The sequence below is a fragment of the Psammomys obesus genome, unplaced genomic scaffold (genome assembly GCF_907164565.1).
Source record: "Psammomys obesus unplaced genomic scaffold, mPsaObe1.curated_primary_1811, whole genome shotgun sequence".
Classification (NCBI taxonomy): domain Eukaryota; kingdom Metazoa; phylum Chordata; class Mammalia; order Rodentia; family Muridae; genus Psammomys; species Psammomys obesus.
This window is the reverse complement of record NW_026585689.1, coordinates 2,941,778-2,957,619: the sequence shown is the minus strand read 5'-3', so window position 1 is coordinate 2,957,619 and position 15,842 is coordinate 2,941,778. Positions and strand designations below refer to the sequence as shown.

The 15,842-nt window shown below is 37.9% G+C and overlaps 1 protein-coding gene across 1 annotated transcript in view; it reads left to right on the top strand.

The window, feature by feature from the left end:
* LOC129666115 (T-cell receptor-associated transmembrane adapter 1) overlaps window positions 1-14,203 on the top strand; it is a 43,203-nt gene extending 29,000 nt beyond the window's left edge. Inside the window, exons 5-7 of the mRNA XM_055593140.1 lie at window positions 5,103-5,164; window positions 8,549-8,637; window positions 13,946-14,203. Of these exons, the coding sequence (XP_055449115.1) occupies window positions 5,103-5,164; window positions 8,549-8,637; window positions 13,946-14,203 (409 nt within the window). The remainder of the gene's footprint in view (window positions 1-5,102; window positions 5,165-8,548; window positions 8,638-13,945) is intronic.
* Window positions 14,204-15,842: the final 1,639 nt, after the last annotated feature.

Genomic DNA, 15,842 nt, shown 5'->3' with positions numbered 1-15,842 from the left:
AAAGTGTAATGCACACTTTTCATTTTTTGATTTTTGAGAAAGGTTCTCCTACATAGCCATGGCTGTCCTGGAACTCACTATGTAGACCAGGCTAGCCTCACTTTCATAGAGATTGACTCGCCTCTGCTTCTCGGTTGCTGGGATTATAGACCACCATGCCCAGCTTGTACAATATATCGTTAAAAGAGCATCTGAAGCCATTTAATTTTTTCTGGATGATATATGATATCATTATATTGGATATCATTATATTGTGTATCATTATATTAGATATTTCATTTAGGGATGAAAATCCAAATAAGGAGGATTTCCAAAATGGTGACCTTAGAAACCTTTGAACCAGCTTTCTAGCTGGACAGGACAGCGCAGGACAAGACAGGACAGGATTTAAAGCCCTTGGGCTCTAAGAGGTCTTTTATCATAGTTTCTACCCTGTTTAGAAATATCTCTTACAGATCCAAGACATGGTTGCAGATAGACTCTCTGCATACAAATTTTTGGAACTGTTCCTCCTACTGGAATCTTTAACTTGCAATAATTTCAGGCCATCAAGGATGATTTGCTGACAACAAATGAGAATGCTCATCTCTTTTCTGAGGAACTTGATTCTTGACGTTTGAAGGGCAATTAAGATACGACATGCCAGGTGTATCTTGGTGGCGGTACTAAATTTATTCCCAGGGCTAGAGAGGCAAGAAAGGAAGGTCTAGTCAGAGGTTTTGGCTTGCCTGGCTTGCATAAATCGAACCTACCCCAAAATTATAAAAGATAAGAAACAAAATGAAAAAGATACAGTGCCATAAAAAGTCTTATGATTTGATCATTTAGCTAAAGACTCAGTGGATGGCTTTGGTATTGGCCTGAAAAGGATTGGAAAGGAAAATTGGTTCAATATGCATCTCGATGTAAATGGGCTTTTATCTGTAGTATAGGTAGGAATGAGGCCGGTTCTTATGTAACATTCATCCATTTAACAAATAATCAGTCAAGAATAAGCACTACACTAGGAAATTGTCAACTAAATTCACTGATTCCCAAAGAGTAAACTGCCCCTGCATGGAAGAAACTAAAAATCATCACCAAGAAGTTTAAATCATCACACAGAAGTTTAAATGCCCCAACCCACTGCATCTTGAGCTCCACTTTCTTACCTGCTGTGTCTTCTGAGGAAGACACTAATATGCACATGTTGTATGGAAAGAGTTTACCATTTACAATGCAGCAAGGGACAAAGAGACCTCCAGTTCATCGTGAGTGGTTCCCAGTGGCTAGGACAACTGCCTGGGGCAGAGCACCTCATCTGCATCTGTCATACGTGTAGAGGTACAAAATCAGAAATCAGCCAGTGTTTGCTTTTATACCCAAGAGGCTACATGACAACTAAAGCAGTGAAGGCTCCTGTCTCTAGAGAGACTGCAGCCAAGCCCAGGCTTTTCTCACCAGTTCCTCTTCATCCCATTGTGTTTCATCTTCTGCTGTGTACTCTGGTTATCCTTGAGAATTACAAATGAGACAGGGGTGTTCCAAAGTCACCTGGAGAACAGTCTTCCAAAAATAAAACTACAAAATGGAAAGAGTTAGATATTTCCTCAAAGATTTAATCATCTATTGCCTGTTAATAAATACCTTAGATATCCATTGCCTGCTGTCATTGTTCTCTCTTTATCCCTGCACTTCTTGTAGGCAGGGTAAATTTTTGGATCAAAGCTTTTGTCAGAGGGTTGTTGTTCCCCTCCTTCCACTAGTCCTGCCTGGCGAGGAGGTGGTCACTTCAGTCTTCATGTCTCCTCCTAGGAGTCTCAGCTAGAGTCACACCCATGTCCTCCCAGGATCCTACCCTGTTGCAGGCCTCCAGCTTGACAAGGAGATGTCCTCCCTCAGTTTCCCTTCTTGTTCCCAGCCTTCCCACCTCCCACCACCATTTTCCCCACATCTGATCCCAACCTTTTTTTCCTTCTCCATTCCATCGCCTACCCAGTTCCCTGTCTTCTGCTTCTGCTGTGTATTTTATTTCCCCTTCTGAGTGACATTCAGGCATCCTCCATTGGGCCCTCCTTGTTACTTAGCTTCCCTCTTCTGATGTTTATACTGTTTGCCCTTCTGAATGAGGATTAAGCATCTTCCCTAGGGTCCTCCTTGTTGTTTAGCTTCTTTAGAACTATATATTTTAGTATGTTTATCCTATATTGTATGGCTAATATCTACTTACAAGTGACTATATACCCTGTGTGTCATTCTGGTTCTGGGTTACCTCACTCAGGATGATCTTTTCTAGTTCCATCCATTTGCCTGCAAATTTCATGATTTTCTTGTTTTTAATTGCTGAGTGATATTCCACTGTGTAAATATATCACAATTTCTGTATCCATTCCTCGTATGAGGGACATGTGGGTTGTTTCCAGCTTCTGTTGAATGGTGGAGCATCTTTGGGGTATATGCCCAGGAGTGGAATAACTGGATCTTGAGGTAGCACTACTCCCTATTTTCTAAGAAAGCACCAGGCTGATTTCCAGAGAGGATGTGCAAGTTTGCACTCCAGTCAGCAATGGAGGAGGGTTCCCTTTTCTCCACATCCTCTCCAGCATGTGTTGTCACTTGAGTTTTTTATTTTAGACATTCTGGCTGGTGTAAGATGGAATCTTAGAGTCACTTTGATTTGCATTTCTCTGGTGGCTAAGGACATTGAGCATTTCTTTAAGTGTTTCTCAAAAAAATTAAAAATAGTTTCTTATTCCAGTGAGAGTCCCGTGCATAAAACTAAATTTTTGTTCATAAGTGGTTATTAACTGGGAACAGATTCTGGATTAGGAATGAGGACGTGTGTCCACTAGTTCTTTAGCTCTAGGACACCATCTGGTACAGACCCATATAGGCCCTGCACATGCTGCCTCAATTTCTGTGAATTCACGTCTGTTGATCCTCTTGATTTAGAAGGCTGTGGTATCCTCCATCCCCTTTGACTATTGTGCTCTTCCTGCCTCCTCTTCAGTGGGGTTCCCTGATCCCTGAGAGAAGGGATTTCATTTAGGGCTGAGTGTTCTAAGGTCTCTCACCCTTTGCATATTGTCTGGTTGCGGGTCTCTGAATTAGTTTCTATCTGCTTCAGGAGGAAGCTTCTCTGATGATGGCTGAGCAAGGCACTGATCTGTGTACGCAGGAAGATGTCACCAGGAATCATTTTATTACTATGTTCTTGTAGCAGAACAGAAATATTTAGTTTTATTCTAGGACGCTGAGGCATCTAGTCTCAGGGTCTTGGTCACCCAAGCAGCGTAGGCCATTGGTTCCATCTTGTGGAGTGGGCCTTACCTCAAATCAGATTTTGGTTGATTCCTCCCACAACCTTGTGCCACCATTGCACTAGCATGCCTTGAAGGCAGGGCACCATTGTGGATCAAAAGGGTTGGTGCTGTATTCGTGTTTACGTTACTCCCAATGCCTTAAAACAGCTTTATTAGTTTTGTAGTAATAACTTACCTTTCTCTCTGAATATTGGGACCCTATATTATATCATGAAATTTGGAGGCTGAGAAGAATTAAGTAGTTTTAATACCATTGGTTTGCAGACAATGCAGTTAGAACTTGTAGATTCAGGTAGAAGCAATGTGTTTTTTAAAGGGTAATTTTTAAAAATCTGCTTAGATCACAAAACATTTGAAGTAAATAAAATAAACACATTTTACAATAATATATTTTACAAATTTCAAGAGTCTGTAAATACACCTAGTGGCTATGGTCTCTCTTGAGACATGCCCAGAGCAAGCATCTGATTTGACCCCAAACTCTGGCTAAATTATTCTCTCAGCATACGCTAACTTATTAACTTTCTTCAAAAAATAATCATTGTCTTTGTTGGGTATGTAACTCAGAGGAAGAACACATCCTTAACATGCACAAGACCTGACATTTGATTCCCAGCTTTGCAAAGGAAAAAAGAAACCCAGCAATTACTGTAATCTTCCACATAAAACATTGCTAAACATTTGTTGTTGAAGTTTATTACATGTCTGCAATAAGATGGAGCTATTTGGCATTGCTAAGTAAAGACACGCTTTTTAATTTGTTCGTTAAGCAGCTGCTCTTGAATAATAGTTTATTTGAGGTGATTAATCACTTGAGACCTGCCTGCAGACATGGGACACTGCATTATAAATCACATCTTATTTTCATTCATAGGGAATAGAGTGATATTCATTTTTTTGGACATGATTTATCATTTGCAGGTTGTGGCTGCTATCTCTGTGGGCTGGGAAAATGGATGGCTTGTCTTATTAAAAGTCTTCACCTTTTGCTATAATATTTTCTGCATATCCAGAATAAAACCATGCTCAAGTTCCAGTATTAAGGCGTAGTGGATGGAAAGAACATTATTTCAGATGAGTTTATTCACCATCAGTTAAGTGAAATGTGAGCCAACACCTGGACTTTTCAAGCCATTTGTGCGGGCATCTTCTGAACTGTTATTTGTTTAAGGAGACCTGCTTAGTATTTATATATATTCTGCCTTCTTTAAGAAGGTTGGGAAACACTTTGGTGTCACACCTTCAATTGAGTTCCTTTTTCTTTGGATATAATTCCTTCCATGTCTCTGTGATATGTAATCTCAAAATGAAAGCAGTTGGTCCTGTTTCATCAAATGCCACTTGCTAAGTGATATGCTCCTCTGTTCCTATCCTGCCAATATAAAATTTATTTATCAGGGCCATTGTCATAAACATGATATTAGTAGGACAATCTGGAAATTATGGTAATGTATTTACTGTAATGATAGCATTATTCACATAAAGCAAGAAGAAAATTTAATCAAATAACAAGAACCAATACTCTTGTATCTCTGTTAGTTATCATAACTAAAGAGGCAGGAAACTATGTTCTTTATATGACCTTCTAGACTTTTTCCCTAAAATCTTTGGATTATGTGTCTTTCTGCTTGACTTCCTTAGAATACAGTAGAGCATAGGACTTTCCAATCAAATTTACATTGTGATCCTAGCTGTGTTATTAATTTTCATTTATTAGTTAACTAGTTATTACTTAGTAATTATATTTTACTAAGCATAAAGTGGATTTTATCTAATAAAAAATTATTTCCCCTGTTATAGAGTTGATGAATATTATGTTGAAGATACTCCAATTTATGGTAACTTAGATAATATTATCCCAGGTAAGTTTTGTTTTGCTATAATTAAATATGTCAAAAACCTAATTACTTCTACAAACAATTTGATGTGTCTCTTTTTAGAAACCATCACAGTTAGAAGCCATACATTAGATCTAGTATATTATATAAGATATGTTTGCAAGAGCCACACTATAAATTACACTGTGATATTCAATGCAAGCCAACAGTCCCTGTTTTTTATGAGCTCTTTATTTCATTCTTGTGTAACAACAATACACTAGTAAAAACAATATAAGGTTTAATTTTTATGAATTTTGACACACAGAAAATTCTATAATATATATCCATTTCGAGGGGCGTAGGAAAAAAGAAATAAATCCATTGCTAGAACAGAATATGATCCACAGAAACAGTATTTTGTGATCTGTATATAGAACCATGACTACAGTTAATGAACACTTTCTCCAGTTTACTTTGTTTTAACCTGTTCTGTTTAACTGAAGAACCTGGGGCTGGATTGATAGCATGTGGGGAGAAATGAGAACCAAGTGGTTTGTGGCTTTATTTTTCTACAAGTGTTCTCCACTTGAACCTTCTTTCAAAATGAAACACTGTAAAGTCCTCAACCCAAGCAGCTGGGATACAAGGTCACGGCTGAGTTCATGAGTGGGGTCTCTGGGTTTATTTTCCTTGCAGATCTTTGAGTCAGACACATTTTCTGTGATCCAATAATACCATAATATTTACACATCCAAAAATTTTTACAGTTAGAGATATGTGAACTTTATAAGATTCACAGATTTAACTCAGTCCTTTTTCCCATTATGAATGTCCACTAACTTTCTGCATTGTAACAAACCAGAAACTATTAGAAATATTAAGATAATGCTCCCTCTTTTTCATGTGGCAGAATTATGATCCATCCTATTTAAGTTCTTATGAATTCTAATGTCTCAGGGCCCACTAGATATGTAATTTGAAAATCTACCACAGAGGGCCTCTGAAAGACTCTGCCCAGCAGGGTATCAAACCAGATGCTGGGATGTATAGCCAAACTTTGGGCAGAGTGCAGAGAATCTTATGAAAGAAGTGGGAAATAGAAAGACTTGGAAGGGACAGGAACTCCACAAGGAAAGCAACAGAACCAAAAAAAAAAAAAAAAAAATTCTGGGCCCAGGGTTTTTTTTTTCTTTCTGAGACTAATACTCCAACCAAGGACCATGCATGGAGATATCCTAGAACCCCATGAGCACAGATGTAGCTCATGGCAGCTTAGTATCCAAGGGGCTCCCTAGTAATAGGAACAGAGACTGTCTCTGACATGAACTCAGTGGCTGGCTCTTTGATCACCTCTCCCTGATGAGGGAGCAGCCTTACCAGGCCACAGAGGAAGACAATGCAGCCAGTCCTGATGAGACCCAATAGGCTAGAGTCAGAAGGAAGAGGAGGAGGACCTCCTCATCAGTGGACTTGGAGAGGGGCATGGGAGGAGATGAAGGAGGGTGGATGTGACCGGGAAGGAATGAGGGAGGAGGCTACAGCTGGTATACAAAGTGAAAATAAATTGTAAATAAATAAATAAATAAATAAATAAATAAATAAATAAATAAATAAAATAGTCCTGGGAGGGAGGGGCTTTGTAATCTGAGATGGTCCCAGGTTTTCTTCTGTTTTAAACTATGGCAAATAATTCTACTATTATTTAATATGCAATTGTACTCCTATACAGAAAATAAAATACTGCTTAAAATTTAAAAAAAGAAAACCAAAGTATACCAGGTGCTTATTTCCCAGACTCTGCCCTCTCATGCTCTGGGCTGGGTTTAGAAATCTGCTGCTTAACAAACAAATACAAGATTATGGTGCTAGTTTCATATGGACTGTGATTTGAGAAACACTACTCTATGGATTCCCATGTTTCTTTTCAGAAAGAATAGAAAGATTATTAGGTATCTTTTGGTATAATAATTATATCTTCCTCTCTGAGGCCAAATTGGTGCATTGTACATTTTTGCCAGGTAAGTAGGCCACTCTATGCAGGCATATGTAGAAATATGTTTGTGAGAATAATTATACAGACTAGGATGGTTCACTAAGCATGATGGATGAAGCTGGTACGAATATGCTGGCTTTTAAATACCACACAAAAGCTCCAGATCCTTGAAATGGCATTGAACAATCTTGAGATCTTAGGACAGTCCTGTTTAACTAAGATCCCACTGATGGATGTAGCACAAATAATAGTCTGAAAAAGAATTTTAATCCAGTAACATGTCTGCTCTGGCAAGGAATCTCATTAGAAGACCTTCTAGGGCTGTGTGATCTAGATGGAATACAGACACTCTCAGGATTACAGTATGATGTGTTTATTCCCAAACCATGAAAATAAGGTTAGCTTGTAGAAGAAAGCAGCCATGTTTGAAAGTTACATCTAATTGAAGGGCAGATAAAGTGATGATTCAGAGAAAGATCTGATAGAATGAGTCAGAGATAAGATACACCCAGCTCTCACAAGAACAGTCAGGAAGGGAAAGGTACTGTAGAGCAGTGCAGTATGGGGTGTGGAGTATGGGGGCAGTTTTAGTGGGACAGTTTTACAAAACAGATGGCAGAGAGAACAAGATAGACACAGGTGAAGACAGAACAAGCCAAAGAATGAGAAGGTGCCAGAAGATTAGAACATATTGCCAAAGTTAGTATAAGGCCAAGCAGCGCAATCAGTCAGAAGCCAAGAAAAGCTGGCTTGAATCAGTAAGCTTGGAAGATTAGATTGCACAATGGCTAGAAGGTTTCAGGCCTAAGTCAAGGGATAATTAGAACAGAGAAAGAAATGCCCTGGGCTCAGTCCAGGCCACGTAGGAACACATCTTGGTTAGGGCTCTCATCTCTCCATCTTAAGAAATAAGAGTAACATTTACAAGAATCTAAGTCATTTTATTCAAAATTAAAATGAGGTGTTCTGAATACCTCTGAAAGTAACATCTTATTCATGGAATGAATTACAAAACGGTAATCATTGATGGATGATGCTCCAAGTACCTTGCTTTATGCCAGTGTTCCTTGTGCAGGCACACCGTGTAGCAGATTACATAAGCAACACTTTAACTCTGTCATATCTGTAGATCATCTCAAATAGTAGATTAGATGAGACTTCCACATACTTCTGTGGAACAGAAAATCTCTATGACACAGTCTACATCTTGAGCTTCTTTATGTCATTGATGTGTGGGGGAAAGACTTTTCTGTCTGATCTGCAGGTAACAGTTTGTCCTTTCATAAACTCTTTGCGTGCCCATCTAAAAGACTACTTAAATAATTCTTGAGGTTATATATTATTAGCTAAGTATTATTTGGATCAGGCATTTTATTTATACCAGCACTTTTAATTTTTTTTTCATGGAAATATCAATCTCTTCTGCTCCCAAGAACCAGTGGAGGAATGCTGCTACGAACAGATGAAAGCTCGACCACAAAGATCTGCAGGTGATTCACATGAAGCGGCTGCATCTGAACAGGTGAGTTTTCTGCACGAGTTAAGTGTACTCCAGTGCAAAGCACCAGGACATGTTTCAAGAGCACAGAGAGTGTTTTATGATATACGTTCAGAGTAGCCTGTTCAAAAAATTGCAGCATGGATCACATGTCAGGTCCTGAGACAAACCCTACAGGGAAATACAGAAGCAAGAATAAAACTGAAACCATACCCAGACATTCAAAATTAAGTATGGTTCAAAGGACAGTAGATCCTGTCTGCATATACATACATATATATACACATATACGTGTACAGCAACAAATCTGCACGCATGCTTTGAAAGCATCAAAAAGTTCAGTTAAAGTACTACTCTTTCTTCTTCAAAATCTTTTCTCTTATATCCTTTCAGTACTGCCTAGTAATACTAGGGATGACAATTCCTAGACAATCATGTGAGTCTTGTTTCATGTACCTCACATGCATTATCTACTTAGATTCGCATGAGAGAACAGGAGCTTCACAAGGACCAAATATATTTGGGCACAGGGGCTTGACTGAGACGGATTCTCCAACCAGAGACCATTCATGGATATAACCTAAAACCTCTGCTCGGACGCAGCCCATGGCAGCTCAGTATCCAAGTGGGTTCCCTAGTAAGGGGAACAGGGACTGTCTCTGGCATGAACTCTGTGGCTGGCTCTTTGACCTCCCCACTCCCTGTGAGAGGAGCAGTCTAGCTAGGCCACAGAGGAGGACATTGCAGCCAGTCCTGGTGAGAGCTGATAAGCTAGGGTCAGATGGAAGTGGAGAAGGACTTCCCCTATCAGTGGACTTAGAGAGGGGCAGGGAGGAGATGAGGGAGGGAAGGTGGGATTTGGAAGGGAATGAGGAAGGGGACTACAGCTGGGATACAAAGTAAATAAACTGTAATTAATATAAAAAATAAAAATTTAATTAAAAAAAGAAAAATATTGCAGAAGAAAAGAAGCTTGTCTTGGAGCACTCAAATACTACACAAAGAGACAGAATCTAAAGGTAGATCATCTTTCATATAATATTTTTGTGTATTTGGGAATTTCCCATTATAGTAGAATTTTTCTCCTTTTCACCACATGAATTTTATAAGAAATCAGACTTTTTTAACAATTCTTGGTCTTCATGTGGGACTCCTAACAGTGGGAGCAGGGGCTGTCTCTGACTCTGTTGCTGGCTTTCAGACCTTCTTTCCCTACTGGGCTGCCTGGTATAGCTTCAGTAGAAGTAGATGCACCTGGTTTAGTCTTACTGAAACTTGATGTGCAAAGTCTAGTTAATATCCATGGGAAGCCTCCTCATTTCTGTGGAGAAAGGGAAGAGGGGTGGATGGGAGAAAGGGCAGGGGAGAGGACTGTGAGGAAAGGAAGGAGAAGAAACTTCTATTGGGATGTAAAGTAAATAAATAAATTAGATAATTAAAAATTTTTAAAAATCAAGATGTGGTGATATTTGAAAAAAAAAGTCACCACAAATTTAGTTAGATACTTGATTAATTATAAAATTTGCTTTTAAGGGGATGGAGAAATGGCTCAGTGGTTATGTAAATGGTTATGTTTTATGTAAGACTGGGGTTCAGTTCCCAGAACTCACACTGGAGTGCTCCCAAAATACATGATATAGTATCTTCTGTTAAACACACAACAATGAATTTATGAAAGAAAAGCTCTTGAAGGTGATTAAGTTGTAATTACACCCTCTAGAAATCTTTTAGTTATAAATATACCAAGAATTCTCAATAGAAATTATGACTAAATACATGGGAATTGCACACAGTACCTTCGTTTGAACTGCATCTGGTTTTTACTCAAGTGGAAATGATGCAAAAATCGTGTAATATTTTGAGTCTGCTCTTTTATGAATTGTGTATTTAAAGATGCTATTCGGAAAACTAGTTTTTAATTATATTACATTCTTATAAATTTAGTTTCACACATTAGAGCCATCCCTTTCTAATTGCTCAGTTTCACTTTATCTCATAATCATGGCCAATTTGCTCCTCTAGTATTCTGCTACACAGATCAATCACAGAAGTGTAGGAAATCTACAATAACATGCATAAGCTGGAGGAAAAGAGGAATACGAGGGTCCTTCCCTTGTCCTTTGAAAAACAATATGTGTTTCAGAGACTGTAATTTGAATGTCTAGGTCTACATCAACAAATTTAGTCTTCTCGTAGGAGTTCATCAGAAAACCTAAGAATAATATTAGTCCCCAACTGTTCCCATATCCTGTAAACTTGAAGGATATACACATGTGATGCTCCATTGATTGATTGATTGATCTCAGATCAGTGCTCTGTCTCCTTAATCAAAAGCATCCTCTCCCTTCCCATACCAATACTTATTATGTTCTTCACTATTTCTCCTGAGTCTTTCAGACTCGTCCAACTTTGACTATTTTTCCTCTGTTTTCTTTCTCTTCCTAGAAATAAATCATTATTTGCCTAGCATGTATGTAAATAATCTCAATATTAAAAATAAAAATTTTAAAAACTTTCTTTGATGTGCTTTTCCCTATAATTTCTCAACTAGATGGAAATTAGATGGGTTCTTTCCATCCATTGTAGTTTCTGTTTCTTTCTAGAGACTCACATTCTTTTGCCCTTTCTTCTATATCCTCCTACTCCCAATTCACTCAACTGAACCAACATAGGAGGATTCTAAAGTATTTAATGTACATCTCTGATACTTCCTTGGGACTCACTTTTTTTTTTTTTTACCCTAGAACTGACTGATAAAATGCAGTAGCTATTGATCAGCCACATATTATTTGTAGTGATTTCTTATAAGTACAGATATCAAATTCCAAACACGTTGGAATAAAAGGGAAATTATAGCCTCATACAATAGACAGTGCACTTTGCTTTTGAGATGATTGAGGAGAGAAGCTCTCCTCATTCACCTCATGAACTTACGACTTCCTTCTATTCTGTTGTCGGCAGACTCCTCCAGGGAGGCTGGGCAAGCCACTAAAGGCCTGTGTATTTTTCCTCTTGACTCAAGGGAAAAATACCTTTTTTTTCTATTCTTGAGAGTAAATATCAACTTTAAAACCAAACATTCTTATTTCTGGCCCATTTTCTTGGGCCCTGTTGCCAGGACAATGGGAAATTGTTGAGAGAATATCTTGTGTATGTTTGAAAACTTCACCTGTCAAAAATAAATCTGAGGGCCTATAGCTGAAGCAGGAAATAGGAGGCAGGGCCTCCAGCAGGATTCTGGGGTAGAGCCAGGCCGGAAAGATTCAGTGGGCAAGATATGAGGAGTGTGGATGCATGGCATCTGAGGTGAGGAAACCAGCTACATGGCAAAATGTAACAGAATAAATGGGTTACTTTAAGTTATGAACTGTTCAGAGAAGAGCCTTGCTATATGACCAAGGTATTTGTAAAATCTATTTTGAGTCTCATGAGTCTTTAGTTTGTGAGCTTGGAGTAAGGAGGAAAAATGTCTGCAGCAGAGAGGTAATGGGAACTTGGTCCAGCTTAGGTCAGTTGCTTAGGCTTGTTAGACTTGGGTATAGCACTCCAAGTATCTAGAGCAGGATAGGGCAGAATTTACCAAAGAAGATGAGGGAGTTCCACAAAATACCAGGAAATCAACAAATAGCCCCTGTTCCATGACTCTAAGTGCAGTTCTCCAGCTTTTCACCTGTCTGCCCTGGGAAAGTCAAAGCAGATGACAGTACTAAATGTGTGTAGCAATGAATTGCCATGTTTGCCGAGATACAGAGCCGAGTAGGGGAGTACTGGATATCAAAACAGAAAACCTGAAATGGCAGAGGGTGAAATCCAAAGTTTAGTCCACAGGCTGTGATTCTGAAGTACAGATAGTAAAATACAAACATTGTATTTTAAAAAGATAATTTGAAAACAGTATATGGGTTGAATGGTGGAGGGAAAACATGAAAGTGAGGTTACCAGTTAGGGGAGCTATTAAGTTGTTTTTGTTTTTTTTTTTTTTTTAGAAATGCTTAAAGAATAGCAATCCTGATTTAAAAAACAAACAAACAAACAAACAAACAAAACTAAAGATTGTGTAAATGGAACCATCCCTTCTCCCTAACATGAAAACGCAAGACATTTCTCTTATACCAATAGAGATATACCTGGCAGATACTTCTACGCACTGGGACTTTGTTCATCCAAACATTACTTGCTCAGCCTCTGGCCTCACTGATTGATACGATTTTTGACCTTGTCTAGAAAGTATATCCTGAACATAGATAAGTGCACTATATTCAATGGAAATCCTTCTATTTTTAGTTTGAAGCATGTAATAATCATAATGCCATCTGCTTTGAACATTTACAGCTTCTACGTGTACTTTCTCTATTTACCAATCATTTCGACGCTCTGAGAGCCATATTACTGCTTTTTAAAAGTAAGGATGCTGAGACTGAGCTTGGTTTTAAGAAGCTGCCCAAGGCCCTGTACATAGTGCAACTGAGACTTAATCTGCAACACAGTCAAGGTCTGGGCCTCAGCCTGTCAACCTGTTGTTTCCCAGTGTTGCCTTAGTCTCCTGTCCTCACTGACACTGATGCAGCTCTAGGATAAAATGGAAGAATGACATGTTCCATGCTGTCTTAGATGTCGGTTCTGTAAAGAGATCTGTTTGCTTTATTGTTTTGTCTCATTGTTTGTTTTTGTCTTTTATTGTTTTGTGTTTTTTTATTGTTTTTGTTTTGTTTTGTTTTTTGAGAAAGGGTTTTTCTTTGTAGCCCTGGATGTCCTGGAACTTACTCTGCAGACCTATAGATCAGGCTGGCCTCTAACTCAGAGATTTGCCTGCCTCAGCCTGCCGAGTGCTGGGACTCTGTTTGCTTTATTCTTATGACTCTTTTAAAAATGTAAAATAAGAGGCAGAGGAAGGGTTTTGGGGTCCTTATAAAATATCAAATCACTAATTATTAAACACATACAAATCACACCTTATGATGTGTTAAATATCTCCCTATCATGTTTTTCCCCTCATAAACAAAACTTGGTAGGAATGCTGAAATGCAGGAACTACTTGAGGTGAAGATGAAGATAGAAAACAGTGAGAAATGATCTAAAATGTTCATGTAAGTTTTGATGACGGGAAATAAGATCCATGAAGCTTCATCTAAATACTTTTCTTTTTTAACTCAAAAGTCTTGAATTGATTACTGATTTGTTGTTGCTGATTTTAACCGTCAACTTTGGCAAAATAAGGTAACTAAAGCCAGAAGACAAATTATTTGATTTTCATAGACCATGGAAATTTATAGATGTCTTGGAAATTAAAGAATAGGCTAACAATAGAAAGACTAACATATCTGTTTTTCAGGTACCTGCCGAAACTCAGTTGTGCTACGCCTCACTGGATCACAGCGTCAAGGGGAAACACAGAAAGCCCAGGAAGCAGAATGCTAATTTCTCGGACCGGGAAAAGGATGTACAAGTTTATGCAGTGGATGCCAACATTTCTCAGATCAATTTGGTAGAAAGTTTCCCGCCAGATAACCAGGCAGTAGACGAAAGTATTCATGATGATCCTGCTCGGCTGTTTGGATTGATCCGTGCCAAGAGAGAGCCTGTCATCTAGCTGGACTGTGATCCAGCTCAGTATTAACACCCTATCAGAGATGGTGAGGGAAACAAGATCCTCCTGTGGCACACTAGGACTGGTAGGATGACAGTCTGCACATTTGTCTGTGGGATGGTAGCTTCCTTTCTTTCAGAGATTGCCTCTCACACACTATATCTAATGCCGTTAAAATTAGGTATATGAGTTCAGTTAAGAAAATCTCCAAGTCAGAAAAGTAAAATAATAAAATCCAGTTTGTAAATTAAATTACTTGATAACAAAGTCAGAATGTACAGTAACACCTAATGAGAACAATTTAAAAAATTTAAGTATGTGTGTGATCTAGGACATGTTGAATGAAAGTAAAAGCCAACATCTTTAAAAAATTTAATCAATCATTTCTTCTTTCATCAACATGAGTAAATAGTTAAAAGAAAGTTCTGATTGAAAGTACATTGCCAAGCAAACTAGAATAATCTTAAGAACTTTTCCAAAATGTAAATAACATCATTAGTTTAAGAATAAATTCATGTTCTTTGCAAAAATTTAAAAAAAATAAGAACTTAGATATTCTACTAGCCACAGATATTCAGTATGAATAACTTTGTGTTTGTGGATATTTTACTAGATATAACTATGCATATGTAGCAGTTGTTCCTTTTTTTTGTATTTTAACTTAAAAGTAGAGGATTATGCATTTTATTTAAGGTGTCTTTATGTATCAAGAGGCTGGCTTGATTTCTACCATATTAACTATATCAAAATGTATTTTGTCTTTGGTAATGCTGGGAAGAAAATACACGGTCTTTTACATGAAAGACAAGTGCTCTACCACTGAGCTCCAACCCAAGTCTGTCTCATAATTTTAGTGTCTGCATTGTATTTCATTTGATTAAATCAAAATTCATTTAAACAGTTTTGAAGACTACTTACATTAATTCATGCTTTTATTTTGTGTGTTCACGAATAACATTTTAATGAGAATGTTTCAAGACATGTCTGGAAACTCATCAAGTTTCTTCTTTTTGTTAGGTGTCTAGAAGGGAATTAAATATATAAAATATGGGTTTATGTTGTTAATTTCCATAGGACAAATCTCTGCAAGGTCAGAAATTGGCACAAAATATGCATACAATATAGATTCTAAGAGATTGCCACATTGTCTTCCAAACAGTTAACTCTATAAACTTGAGCTTGGCAAGAAGGTGCAAAGCTGTGATTCAAGCATGCAAGATGTTGAAGCAGAAAGAAAGAGCATTGTTAGTTCTAAACCAGCTGGGCCTGCAAGATGAATTCCTGGTCAGCTTGGGCTAAGAGTGAAACCATGTTTCAAAACAAACAATCAGAAACAAAATAACTTCTCTTACCCTCCATTGAGGAAGGAACCTTGATGGTACTCTGTAATAAACATCGCTAACTCTTCATAATCTATATTTTTTAAATGCTACTTTGACAGAGAAACTTTGACACAACATAGTTTTCTTTCTGGCTGTGTGCTATGGATTTTATATATATTACATTTTCATAATACACTAATTTTAAGTTTTGATACAGTTATATAATGTCCACCTTCCCTTTCCTTCCTCCTAAACCTCTGCATGCATCCCTCTTGCTTTCTGCCAGTGACCTCTTTTTCTTTAATTGTTACATATATGTA